The sequence below is a fragment of the Oncorhynchus kisutch genome, linkage group LG22, assembly GCF_002021735.2.
Source record: "Oncorhynchus kisutch isolate 150728-3 linkage group LG22, Okis_V2, whole genome shotgun sequence".
Lineage (NCBI taxonomy): Eukaryota > Metazoa > Chordata > Actinopteri > Salmoniformes > Salmonidae > Oncorhynchus > Oncorhynchus kisutch.
This window is the reverse complement of record NC_034195.2, coordinates 54516054-54530071: the sequence shown is the minus strand read 5'-3', so window position 1 is coordinate 54530071 and position 14018 is coordinate 54516054. Positions and strand designations below refer to the sequence as shown.

At 43.1% G+C, this 14018-nt stretch overlaps 1 protein-coding gene across 1 annotated transcript in view; it reads right to left on the bottom strand.

Moving 5' to 3' along the window:
- The window catches only part of LOC109893795 (guanine nucleotide-binding protein subunit beta-5a), a 41299-nt gene that overhangs the window by 4540 nt on the left and 22741 nt on the right, over positions 1-14018 (bottom strand). Inside the window, exons 4-5 of the mRNA XM_031801609.1 lie at positions 915-991; positions 636-768 (exon numbers count right to left, since the gene is read on the bottom strand). Coding sequence (XP_031657469.1) covers positions 636-768; positions 915-991 — 210 coding nt within the window. The remainder of the gene's footprint in view (positions 1-635; positions 769-914; positions 992-14018) is intronic.

Genomic DNA, 14018 nt, shown 5'->3' with positions numbered 1-14018 from the left:
TGTTCAGAATTCAGATTCAGAATTCTATGACACTGACCCATAAATAGAAGAGTCTTGGCCCGAGGCTAAAGCATGTGACTAAACACAGCCAATGGGGAACATTAGAATGTTGTGAATTATTAAACAAGAATGGCAGTTCTTTCCAGGTCGGGTGCAGTGATTTCCCATTACTCATCTGCCATAGGAAAGTAGTAGAAATTCAGATGCCTCATCCTAATTTGATCATCCTGTTGTAGCAGAAACTTTCCTGCACATCAGGAAATGCAAACTTGTAGTGATTTTGAGGTTTAAAAAGGCTTCTAAAGTTTGTAATTTCCACTTTAAAATGTCAGATTTGATTTGCCCAAATGAAAAATGTAGGAATCCCTACCAAAAACAATCCATGAATTATAATCCATATAACAATACACATTTTCTGTTGCTGCAGGATTATTTTCCCGATGTGTGAAACTGGCTCAAATTATGACACGGCATATCAGTGGGTTTTTCTTTTAAACTGATTTTGCAGCAATCGAGTAATTCAACAATTTATAGAAAGGAGCGAATTACAAACCTTGTTAAAGACTATAACAAAATATACAAATGGGGCAACAAAAAAATAATTACATCAGACTAAGAAAAATGTATTCTCTAACCTGCATGTCCGAGTTGGTGAAGCTACAGGCAGATAAGTAGTTGGTGTGCATGGCGACAGACTTCTTCTTCGCTGCCAGGTTCTCATTCTTGTCCAACGACAGAGGGTACACTGAGCACTTGTTGTCCAGACCACTGAAACACAATCAATCCATCACATTATATTTATAAACTCTCTTATAACGTCAACAGTTGTGACAGTGCTTCACAGTAACCGGGCCAAGACCCAAAAGTGCACAGTGGGAAAAATGGAGCGTGTGGGTGGAGCAGGGGGGACTTACCCACAGGCCACTGCACATCCAGAGGGGGCGTAGGCACAGGCCATCACCCAGGTGCACGGCATGGTCACTGCATGCTCCTAGAGGACACCACATTATAAAAGGAACAATCAGCATCATCGTGGTCACATGCTCCTAGGGGACAAATCAAATTTGATTTGACTGTGTAATTGTTGTGATGCAGGGATCAAAAGAGACCATGGTTTCAATGGGCCTCAAAGGTAAAAATATATATTAAAAATTGCACACTACTAGGTAGGGCACTAGGTAGGGCACTAGGTAGGGCACAGACCCAGTTTAGGGTTCCTATAACAAAATGTTTTTACCTTAATCGATGCACGGCGGATTTTTTTCTCAATATACTGTAATTCTGATGGTTCAAAGCAGGTTTGGTACATTTTCCCTGTTCAAATCAATCATCAATCCGTTCCAAAAGGTGTTACAGTGTTTGCATTCAAGGTCATGATTTATCAAAGGGTGTTAGCATACAGCTGTGACATCCAGGTGTCTATAATACCGTGACATCCAGGTGTCTATAATACCGTGACATTCAGGTGTCTATAATACCGTGACATTCAGGTGTCTATAATACCGTGACATCCAGGTGTCTATAATACCGTGACATCCAGGTGTCTATAATACCGTGACATCCAGGTGTATATAATACCGTGACATCCAGGTGTCTATAATACCGTGACATCCAGGTGTCTATAATACCGTGACATCCAGGTGTCTATAATACCGTGACATCCAGGTGTCTATAATACCGCGACATCCAGGTGTCTATAATACAGTGACATCCACAGTTTATGTGTCGGGGGGCTGGGGTCAGTTTGTTATATCTGGAGTACTTATCCTGTCCTATTCGGTGTCCTGTGTGAATCTAAGTGTGCGTTCTCTAATTCTCTCCTTCTCTCTTTCTTTCTCTCTCTCGGAGGACCTGAGCCCTAGGACCATGCCCCAGGACTACCTGACATGATGACTCCTTGCTGTCCCCAGTCCACCTGGCCATGCTGCTGCTCCAGTTTCAACTTCCACCTGACTGTGCTGCTGCTCCAGTTTCAACTGTTCTGCCTTATTATTATTCGACCATGCTGGTCATTTATGAACATTTGAACATCTTGGCCATGTTCTGTTATAATCTCCACCCGGCACAGCCAGAAGAGGACTGGCCACCCCACATAGCCTGGTTCCTCTCTAGGTTTCTTCCTAGGTATTGGCCTTTCTAGGGAGTTTTTCCTAGCCACCGTGCTTCTACACCTGCATTGCTTGCTGTTTGAGGTTTTAGGCTGGGTTTCTGTACAGCACTTTGAGATATCAGCTGATGTACGAAGGGCTATATAAATAAATTTGATTTGATTTGATTTGATCCAGGTGTCTATAATACCGTGACATCCAGGTGTCTATAATACCGTGACATTCAGGTGTCTATAATACCGTGACATCCAGGTGTCTATAATACCATGACATCCAGGTGTCTATAATACCGTGACATCCAGGTGTCTATGATACCGTGACATCCAGGTGTCTATAATACCGTGACATCCAGGTGTCTATAATACCGTGACATTCAGGTGTCTATAATACCGTGACATCCAGGTGTATATAATACCGTGACATCCAGGTGTCTATAATACCGTGACATCCAGGTGTCTATAATACCGGGACATTCAGAAGGTGTCTATAATACCGTGACATCCAGGTGTCTATAATATCGTGACATTCAGGTGTCTATAATAACGTGACATTCAGGTGTCTATAATACCGGGACATCCAGGTGTCTATAATACCGTGACATCCAGGTGTCTATAATACCGTGACATCCAGGTGTCTATAATACCGTGACATTCAGGTGTCTATAATACCGTGACATCCAGGTGTCTATAATACCGTGACATCCAGGTGTCTATAATACCGTGACATCCAGGTGTCTATAATACTGTGACATCCAGGTGTCTATAATACCGTGACATTCAGGGGTGTCTATAATACCGTGACATCCAGGTGTATATAATACCGTGACATCCAGGTGTCTATAATACCGTGACATCCAGGTGTCTATAATACCGTGACATCCAGGTGTCTATAATACCGTGACATCCAGGTGTCTATAATACCGTGACATCCAGGTGTCTATAATACAGTGACATCCACAGTTTATGTGTCGGGGGGCTGGGGTCAGTTTGTTATATCTGGAGTACTTATCCTGTCCTATTCGGTGTCCTGTGTGAATCTAAGTGTGCGTTCTCTAATTCTCTCCTTCTCTCTTTCTTTCTCTCTCTCGGAGGACCTGAGCCCTAGGACCATGCCCCAGGACTACCTGACATGATGACTCCTTGCTGTCCCCAGTCCACCTGGCCATGCTGCTGCTCCAGTTTCAACTTCCACCTGACTGTGCTGCTGCTCCAGTTTCAACTGTTCTGCCTTATTATTATTCGACCATGCTGGTCATTTATGAACATTTGAACATCTTGGCCATGTTCTGTTATAATCTCCACCCGGCACAGCCAGAAGAGGACTGGCCACCCCACATAGCCTGGTTCCTCTCTAGGTTTCTTCCTAGGTATTGGCCTTTCTAGGGAGTTTTTCCTAGCCACCGTGCTTCTACACCTGCATTGCTTGCTGTTTGAGGTTTTAGGCTGGGTTTCTGTACAGCACTTTGAGATATCAGCTGATGTACGAAGGGCTATATAAATAAATTTGATTTGATTTGATTTGATCCAGGTGTCTATAATACCGTGACATCCAGGTGTCTATAATACCGTGACATTCAGGTGTCTATAATACCGTGACATCCAGGTGTCTATAATACCATGACATCCAGGTGTCTATAATACCGTGACATCCAGGTGTCTATGATACCGTGACATCCAGGTGTCTATAATACCGTGACATCCAGGTGTCTATAATACCGTGACATTCAGGTGTCTATAATACCGTGACATCCAGGTGTATATAATACCGTGACATCCAGGTGTCTATAATACCGTGACATCCAGGTGTCTATAATACCGGGACATTCAGAAGGTGTCTATAATACCGTGACATCCAGGTGTCTATAATATCGTGACATTCAGGTGTCTATAATAACGTGACATTCAGGTGTCTATAATACCGGGACATCCAGGTGTCTATAATACCGCGACATCCAGGTGTCTATAATACCGTGACATCCAGGTGTCTATAATACCGTGACATTCAGGTGTCTATAATACCGTGACATCCAGGTGTCTATAATACCGTGACATCCAGGTGTCTATAATACCGTGACATCCAGGTGTCTATAATACTGTGACATCCAGGTGTCTATAATACCGTGACATCCAGGTGTCTATAATACCGTGACATCCAGGTGTCTATAATACCGTGACATCCAGGTGTCTATAATACCGTGACATCCAGGTGTCTATAATACCGTGACATCCAGGTGTCTATAATACCGTGACATCCAGGTGTCTATAATACCGTGACATCCAGGTGTCTATGATACCGTGACATCCAGGTGTCTATAATACCGTGACATTCAGGTGTCTATAATACCGTGACATCCAGGTGTCTATAATACCGTGACATCCAGGTGTCTATAATACCGTGACATCCAGGTGTCTATAATACCGTGACATTCAGGTGTCTATAATACCGTGACATCCAGGTGTCTATAATACCGTGACATCCAGGTGTCTATAATACCGTGATTTTCAGGTGTCTATAATACCGTGACATCCAGGTGTCTATAATACCGTGACATTCAGGTGTCTATAATACCGTGACATTCAGAAGGTGTCTATAATACCGTGACATCCAGGTGTCTATAATACCGTGACATCCAGGTGTCTATAATACCGGGACATCCAGGTGTCTATAATACTGTGACATTCAGGTGTCTATAATACCGTGACATCCAGGTGTCTATAATACCGGGACATTCAGGTGTCTATAATACCGGAACATCCAGGTGTCTATAATACCGTGACATTCAGGTGTCTATAATACCGTGACATCCAGGTGTCCATATAACCGTGACATTCAGGTGTCTATAATACCGTGACATCCAGGTGTCTATAATACCGTGACATCCAGGTGTCTATAATACCGTGACATTCAGAAGGTGTCTATAATACCGTGACATTCAGAAGGTGTCTATAATACCGGGACATCCAGGTGTCTATAATACCATGACATTCAGAAGGTGTCTATAATACCGTGACATCCAGGTGTCTATAATACCGTGACATTCAGGTGTCTATAATACCGTGACATCCAGGTGTCTATAATACCGTGACATCCAGGTGTCTATAATACCATGACATCCAGGTGTCTATAATACCGGGACATTCAGGTGTCTATAATACCGGGACATTCAGGTGTCTATAATACCGTGACATCCAGGTGTCTATAATACCAGGACATTCAGGTGTCTATAATACCGTGACATCCAGGTGTCTATAATACCAGGACATTCAGGTGTCTATAATACCGGGACATTCAGGTGTCTATAATACCGTGACATCCAGGTGTCTATAATACCGTGACATCCAGGTGTCTATAATACCGTGACATTCAGACAGTGTCTATAATACCGGGACATCCAGGTGTCTATAATACCGTGACATCCAGGTGTCTATAATACCGGGACATCCAGGTGTCTATAATACCGGGACATCCAGGTGTCTATAATACCGGAACATTCAGGTGTCTATAATACCGGGACATTCAGAAGGTGTCTATACTACCGTGACATCCAGGTGTCTATAATACCGGGACATTCAGGTGTCTATAATACCGTGACATTCAGGTGTCTATAATACCGGGACATCCAGGTGTCTATAATACCGTGACATTCAGAAGGTGTCTATAATACCGTGACATTCAGAAGGTGTCTATAATACCGTGACATTCAGAAGGTGTCTATAATACCGGGACATTCAGAAGGTGTCTATAATACCGGGACATTCAGAAGGTGTCTATAATACCGTGACATCCAGGTGTCTATAATACCGTGACATTCAGAAGGTGTCTATAATACCGTGACATTCAGAAGGTGTCTATAATACCGTGACATTCAGAAGGTGTCTATAATACCGTGACATTCAGGTGTCTATAATACCGTGACATCCAGGTGTCTATAATACCGTGACATCCAGGTGTCTATAATACCGGGACATTCAGAAGGTGTCTATAATACCGTGACATCCAGGTGTCTATAATACCGTGACATTCAGACGGTGTCTATAATACCGTGACATCCAGGTGTCTATAATACCGTGACATTCAGGTGTCTATAATAACGTGACATTCAGGTGTCTATAATACCGTGACATTCAGGGGTGTCTATAATACCGTGACATTCAGACGGTGTCTATAATACCGTGACATTCAGAAGGTGTCTATAATACCGTGACATTCAGACGGTGTCTATGATACCGTGACATTCAGAAGGTGTCTATGATACCGGGACATTCAGGGGTGTCTATAATACCGTGACATTCAGAAGGTGTCTATAATACCGGGACATTCAGAAGGTGTCTATAATACCGTGACATTCAGAACGTGTCTATAATACCGGGACATTCAGAAGGTGTCTATGATACAGTGACATTCAGACGGTGTCTATAATACCGGGACATTCAGGGGTGTCTATAATACCGTGACATTCAGGGGTGTCTATAATACCGTGACATTCAGGGGTGTCTATAATACCGTGACATTCAGACGGTGTCTATGATACCGTGACATTCAGACGATGTCTATGATACCGTGACATTCAGACGGTGTCTATGATACCGTGACATTCAGAAGGTGTCTATAATACCGTGACATTCAGAAGGTGTCTATGATACCGGGACATTCAGAAGGTGTCTATGATACCGGGACATTCAGACGGTGTCTATAATACCGTGACATTCAGAAGGTGTCTATGATACCGTGACATTCAGACGGTGTCTATGATACCGTGACATTCAGAAGGTGTCTATGATACCGGGACATTCAGACTGTGTCTATAATACCGTGACATTCAGGGGTGTCTATAATACCGTGACATTCAGAAGGTGTCTATGATACCGGGACATTCAGAAGGTGTCTATGATACCGGGACATTCAGAAGGTGTCTATAATACCGTGACATTCAGAAGGTGTCTATAATACCGTGACATTCAGGTGTCTATAATACCGTGACATTCAGGTGTCTATAATACCGTGACATTCAGAAGGTGTCTATGATACCGTGACATTCAGAAGGTGTCTATAATACCGTGACATCCAGGTGTCTATAATACCGTGACATTCAGGGGTGTCTATAATACCGTGACATTCAGACGGTGTCTATAATACCGTGACATTCAGAAGGTGTCTATAATACCGTGACATTCAGACGGTGTCTATGATACCGTGACATTCAGAAGGTGTCTATAATACCATGACATTCAGAAGGTGTCTATAATACCGGGACATTCAGAAGGTGTCTATGATACCGGGACATTCAGGGGTGTCTATAATACCGTGACATTCAGAAGGTGTCTATGATACCGGGACATTCAGGGGTGTCTATAATACCGTGACATTCAGAAGGTGTCTATAATACCGGGACATTCAGAAGGTGTCTATAATACCGTGACATTCAGAACGTGTCTATAATACCGGGACATTCAGAAGGTGTCTATGATACAGTGACATTCAGACGGTGTCTATAATACCGGGACATTCAGGGGTGTCTATAATACCGTGACATTCAGGGGTGTCTATAATACCGTGACATTCAGGGGTGTCTATAATACCGTGACATTCAGACGGTGTCTATGATACCGTGACATTCAGACGATGTCTATGATACCGTGACATTCAGACGGTGTCTATGATACCGTGACATTCAGAAGGTGTCTATAATACCGTGACATTCAGAAGGTGTCTATGATACCGGGACATTCAGAAGGTGTCTATGATACCGGGACATTCAGACGGTGTCTATAATACCGTGACATTCAGAAGGTGTCTATGATACCGTGACATTCAGACGGTGTCTATGATACCGTGACATTCAGAAGGTGTCTATGATACCGGGACATTCAGACTGTGTCTATAATACCGTGACATTCAGGGGTGTCTATAATACCGTGACATTCAGAAGGTGTCTATGATACCGGGACATTCAGAAGGTGTCTATGATACCGGGACATTCAGAAGGTGTCTATAATACCGTGACATTCAGAAGGTGTCTATAATACCGTGACATTCAGAAGGTGTCTATGATACAGTGACATTCAGACGGTGTCTATAATACCGTGACATTCAGACGGTGTCTATGATACCGTGACATTCAGAAGGTGTCTATAATACCGTGACATTCAGGGGTGTCTATAATACCGTGACATTCAGAAGGTGTCTATGATACCGTGACATTCAGAAGGTGTCTATGATACCGTGACATTCAGACGGTGTCTATGATACCGTGACATTCAGACGGTGTCTATGATACCGTGACATTCAGTAGGTGTCTATGATACCGTGACATTCAGAAGGTGTCTATAATACCGTGACATTCAGAAGGTGTTTATAATACCGTGACATTCAGACGGTGTCTATAATACCGTGACATTCAGACGGTGTCTATGATACCGTGACATTCAGGTGTCTATAATACCGGGACATTCAGGTGTCTATAATACCGTGACATCCAGGTGTCTATAATACCGTGACATTCAGGTGTCTATAATACCGTGACATCCAGGTGTCTATAATACCATGACATCCAGGTGTCTATAATACCGGGACATTCAGGTGTCTATAATACCGGGACATTCAGGTGTCTATAATACCGTGACATCCAGGTGTCTATAATACCGGGACATTCAGGTGTCTATAATACCGTGACATCCAGGTGTCTATAATACCAGGACATTCAGGTGTCTATAATACCGGGACATTCAGGTGTCTGTAATACCGTGACATCCAGGTGTCTATAATACCGTGACATCCAGGTGTCTATAATACCGTGACATTCAGACGGTGTCTATAATACCAGGACATCCAGGTGTCTATAATACCGTGACATCCAGGTGTCTATAATACCGGGACATCCAGGTGTCTATAATACCGGGACATCCAGGTGTCTATAATACCGGGACATTCAGGTGTCTATAATACCGGGACATTCAGAAGGTGTCTATACTACCGTGACATCCAGGTGTCTATAATACCGTGACATTCAGGTGTCTATAATACCGGGACATCCAGGTGTCTATAATACCGGGACATTCAGGTGTCTATAATACCGTGACATTCAGGTGTCTATAATACCGGGACATCCAGGTGTCTATAATACCGTGACATTCAGAAGGTGTCTATAATACCGTGACATTCAGAAGGTGTCTATAATACCGTGACATTCAGAAGGTGTCTATAATACCGGGACATTCAGAAGGTGTCTATAATACCGGGACATTCAGAAGGTGTCTATAATACCGTGACATCCAGGTGTCTATAATACCGTGACATTCAGAAGGTGTCTATAATACCGTGACATTCAGAAGGTGTCTATAATACCGTGACATTCAGAAGGTGTCTATGATACCGGGACATTCAGACTGTGTCTATAATACCGTGACATTCAGGGGTGTCTATAATACCGTGACATTCAGAAGGTGTCTATGATACCGGGACATTCAGAAGGTGTCTATGATACCGGGACATTCAGAAGGTGTCTATAATACCGTGACATTCAGAAGGTGTCTATAATACCGTGACATTCAGGTGTCTATAATACCGTGACATTCAGGTGTCTATAATACCGTGACATTCAGAAGGTGTCTATGATACCGCGACATTCAGAAGGTGTCTATAATACCGTGACATCCAGGTGTCTATAATACCGTGACATTCAGGGGTGTCTATAATACCGTGACATTCAGACGGTGTCTATAATACCGTGACATTCAGAAGGTGTCTATAATACCGTGACATTCAGACGGTGTCTATGATACCGTGACATTCAGAAGGTGTCTATAATACCATGACATTCAGAAGGTGTCTATAATACCGGGACATTCAGAAGGTGTCTATGATACCGGGACATTCAGGGGTGTCTATAATACCGTGACATTCAGAAGGTGTCTATGATACCGGGACATTCAGGGGTGTCTATAATACAGTGACATTCAGAAGGTGTCTATAATACCGGGACATTCAGAAGGTGTCTATAATACCGTGACATTCAGAACGTGTCTATAATACCGGGACATTCAGAAGGTGTCTATGATACAGTGACATTCAGACGGTGTCTATAATACCGGGACATTCAGGGGTGTCTATAATACCGTGACATTCAGGGGTGTCTATAATACTGTGACATTCAGGGGTGTCTATAATACCGTGACATTCAGACGGTGTCTATGATACCGTGACATTCAGACGATGTCTATGATACCGTGACATTCAGACGGTGTCTATGATACCGTGACATTCAGAAGGTGTCTATAATACCGTGACATTCAGAAGGTGTCTATGATACCGGGACATTCAGAAGGTGTCTATGATACCGGGACATTCAGACGGTGTCTATAATACCGTGACATTCAGAAGGTGTCTATGATACCGTGACATTCAGACGGTGTCTATGATACCGTGACATTCAGAAGGTGTCTATGATACCGGGACATTCAGACTGTGTCTATAATACCGTGACATTCAGGGGTGTCTATAATACCGTGACATTCAGAAGGTGTCTATGATACCGGGACATTCAGAAGGTGTCTATGATACCGGGACATTCAGAAGGTGTCTATAATACCGTGACATTCAGAAGGTGTCTATAATACCGTGACATTCAGAAGGTGTCTATGATACAGTGACATTCAGACGGTGTCTATAATACCGTGACATTCAGACGGTGTCTATGATACCGTGACATTCAGAAGGTGTCTATAATACCGTGACATTCAGGGGTGTCTATAATACCGTGACATTCAGAAGGTGTCTATGATACCGTGACATTCAGAAGGTGTCTATGATACCGTGACATTCAGACGGTGTCTATGATACCGTGACATCCAGGTGTCTATAATACCGTGACATCCAGGTGTCTATAATACCGTGACATTCAGGTGTCTATAATACCGTGACATCCAGGTGTATATAATACCGTGACATCCAGGTGTCTATAATACCGTGACATCCAGGTGTCTATAATACCGGGACATTCAGAAGGTGTCTATAATACCGTGACATCCAGGTGTCTATAATATCGTGACATTCAGGTGTCTATAATAACGTGACATTCAGGTGTCTATAATACCGGGACATCCAGGTGTCTATAATACCGCGACATCCAGGTGTCTATAATACCGTGACATCCAGGTGTCTATAATACCGTGACATTCAGGTGTCTATAATACCGTGACATCCAGGTGTCTATAATACCGTGACATCCAGGTGTCTATAATACCGTGACATCCAGGTGTCTATAATACTGTGACATCCAGGTGTCTATAATACCGTGACATCCAGGTGTCTATAATACCGTGACATCCAGGTGTCTATAATACCGTGACATCCAGGTGTCTATAATACCGTGACATCCAGGTGTCTATAATACCGTGACATCCAGGTGTCTATAATACCGTGACATCCAGGTGTCTATGATACCGTGACATCCAGGTGTCTATAATACCGTGACATTCAGGTGTCTATAATACCGTGACATCCAGGTGTCTATAATACCGTGACATCCAGGTGTCTATAATACCGTGACATCCAGGTGTCTATAATACCGTGACATTCAGGTGTCTATAATACCGTGACATCCAGGTGTCTATAATACCGTGACATCCAGGTGTCTATAATACCGTGATTTTCAGGTGTCTATAATACCGTGACATCCAGGTGTCTATAATACCGTGACATTCAGGTGTCTATAATACCGTGACATTCAGAAGGTGTCTATAATACCGTGACATCCAGGTGTCTATAATACCGTGACATCCAGGTGTCTATAATACCGGGACATCCAGGTGTCTATAATACTGTGACATTCAGGTGTCTATAATACCGTGACATCCAGGTGTCTATAATACCGGGACATTCAGGTGTCTATAATACCGGAACATCCAGGTGTCTATAATACCGTGACATTCAGGTGTCTATAATACCGTGACATCCAGGTGTCCATATAACCGTGACATTCAGGTGTCTATAATACCGTGACATCCAGGTGTCTATAATACCGTGACATCCAGGTGTCTATAATACCGTGACATTCAGAAGGTGTCTATAATACCGTGACATTCAGAAGGTGTCTATAATACCGGGACATCCAGGTGTCTATAATACCATGACATTCAGAAGGTGTCTATAATACCGTGACATCCAGGTGTCTATAATACCGTGACATTCAGGTGTCTATAATACCGTGACATCCAGGTGTCTATAATACCGTGACATCCAGGTGTCTATAATACCATGACATCCAGGTGTCTATAATACCGGGACATTCAGGTGTCTATAATACCGGGACATTCAGGTGTCTATAATACCGTGACATCCAGGTGTCTATAATACCAGGACATTCAGGTGTCTATAATACCGTGACATCCAGGTGTCTATAATACCAGGACATTCAGGTGTCTATAATACCGGGACATTCAGGTGTCTATAATACCGTGACATCCAGGTGTCTATAATACCGTGACATCCAGGTGTCTATAATACCGTGACATTCAGACAGTGTCTATAATACCGGGACATCCAGGTGTCTATAATACCGTGACATCCAGGTGTCTATAATACCGGGACATCCAGGTGTCTATAATACCGGGACATCCAGGTGTCTATAATACCGGAACATTCAGGTGTCTATAATACCGGGACATTCAGAAGGTGTCTATACTACCGTGACATCCAGGTGTCTATAATACCGGGACATTCAGGTGTCTATAATACCGTGACATTCAGGTGTCTATAATACCGGGACATCCAGGTGTCTATAATACCGTGACATTCAGAAGGTGTCTATAATACCGTGACATTCAGAAGGTGTCTATAATACCGTGACATTCAGAAGGTGTCTATAATACCGGGACATTCAGAAGGTGTCTATAATACCGGGACATTCAGAAGGTGTCTATAATACCGTGACATCCAGGTGTCTATAATACCGTGACATTCAGAAGGTGTCTATAATACCGTGACATTCAGAAGGTGTCTATAATACCGTGACATTCAGAAGGTGTCTATAATACCGTGACATTCAGGTGTCTATAATACCGTGACATCCAGGTGTCTATAATACCGTGACATCCAGGTGTCTATAATACCGGGACATTCAGAAGGTGTCTATAATACCGTGACATCCAGGTGTCTATAATACCGTGACATTCAGACGGTGTCTATAATACCGTGACATCCAGGTGTCTATAATACCGTGACATTCAGGTGTCTATAATAACGTGACATTCAGGTGTCTATAATACCGTGACATTCAGGGGTGTCTATAATACCGTGACATTCAGACGGTGTCTATAATACCGTGACATTCAGAAGGTGTCTATAATACCGTGACATTCAGACGGTGTCTATGATACCGTGACATTCAGAAGGTGTCTATGATACCGGGACATTCAGGGGTGTCTATAATACCGTGACATTCAGAAGGTGTCTATAATACCGGGACATTCAGAAGGTGTCTATAATACCGTGACATTCAGAACGTGTCTATAATACCGGGACATTCAGAAGGTGTCTATGATACAGTGACATTCAGACGGTGTCTATAATACCGGGACATTCAGGGGTGTCTATAATACCGTGACATTCAGGGGTGTCTATAATACCGTGACATTCAGGGGTGTCTATAATACCGTGACATTCAGACGGTGTCTATGATACCGTGACATTCAGACGATGTCTATGATACCGTGACATTCAGACGGTGTCTATGATACCGTGACATTCAGAAGGTGTCTATAATACCGTGACATTCAGAAGGTGTCTATGATACCGGGACATTCAGAAGGTGTCTATGATACCGGGACATTCAGACGGTGTCTATAATACCGTGACATTCAGAAGGTGTCTATGATACCGTGACATTCAGACGGTGTCTATGATACCGTGACA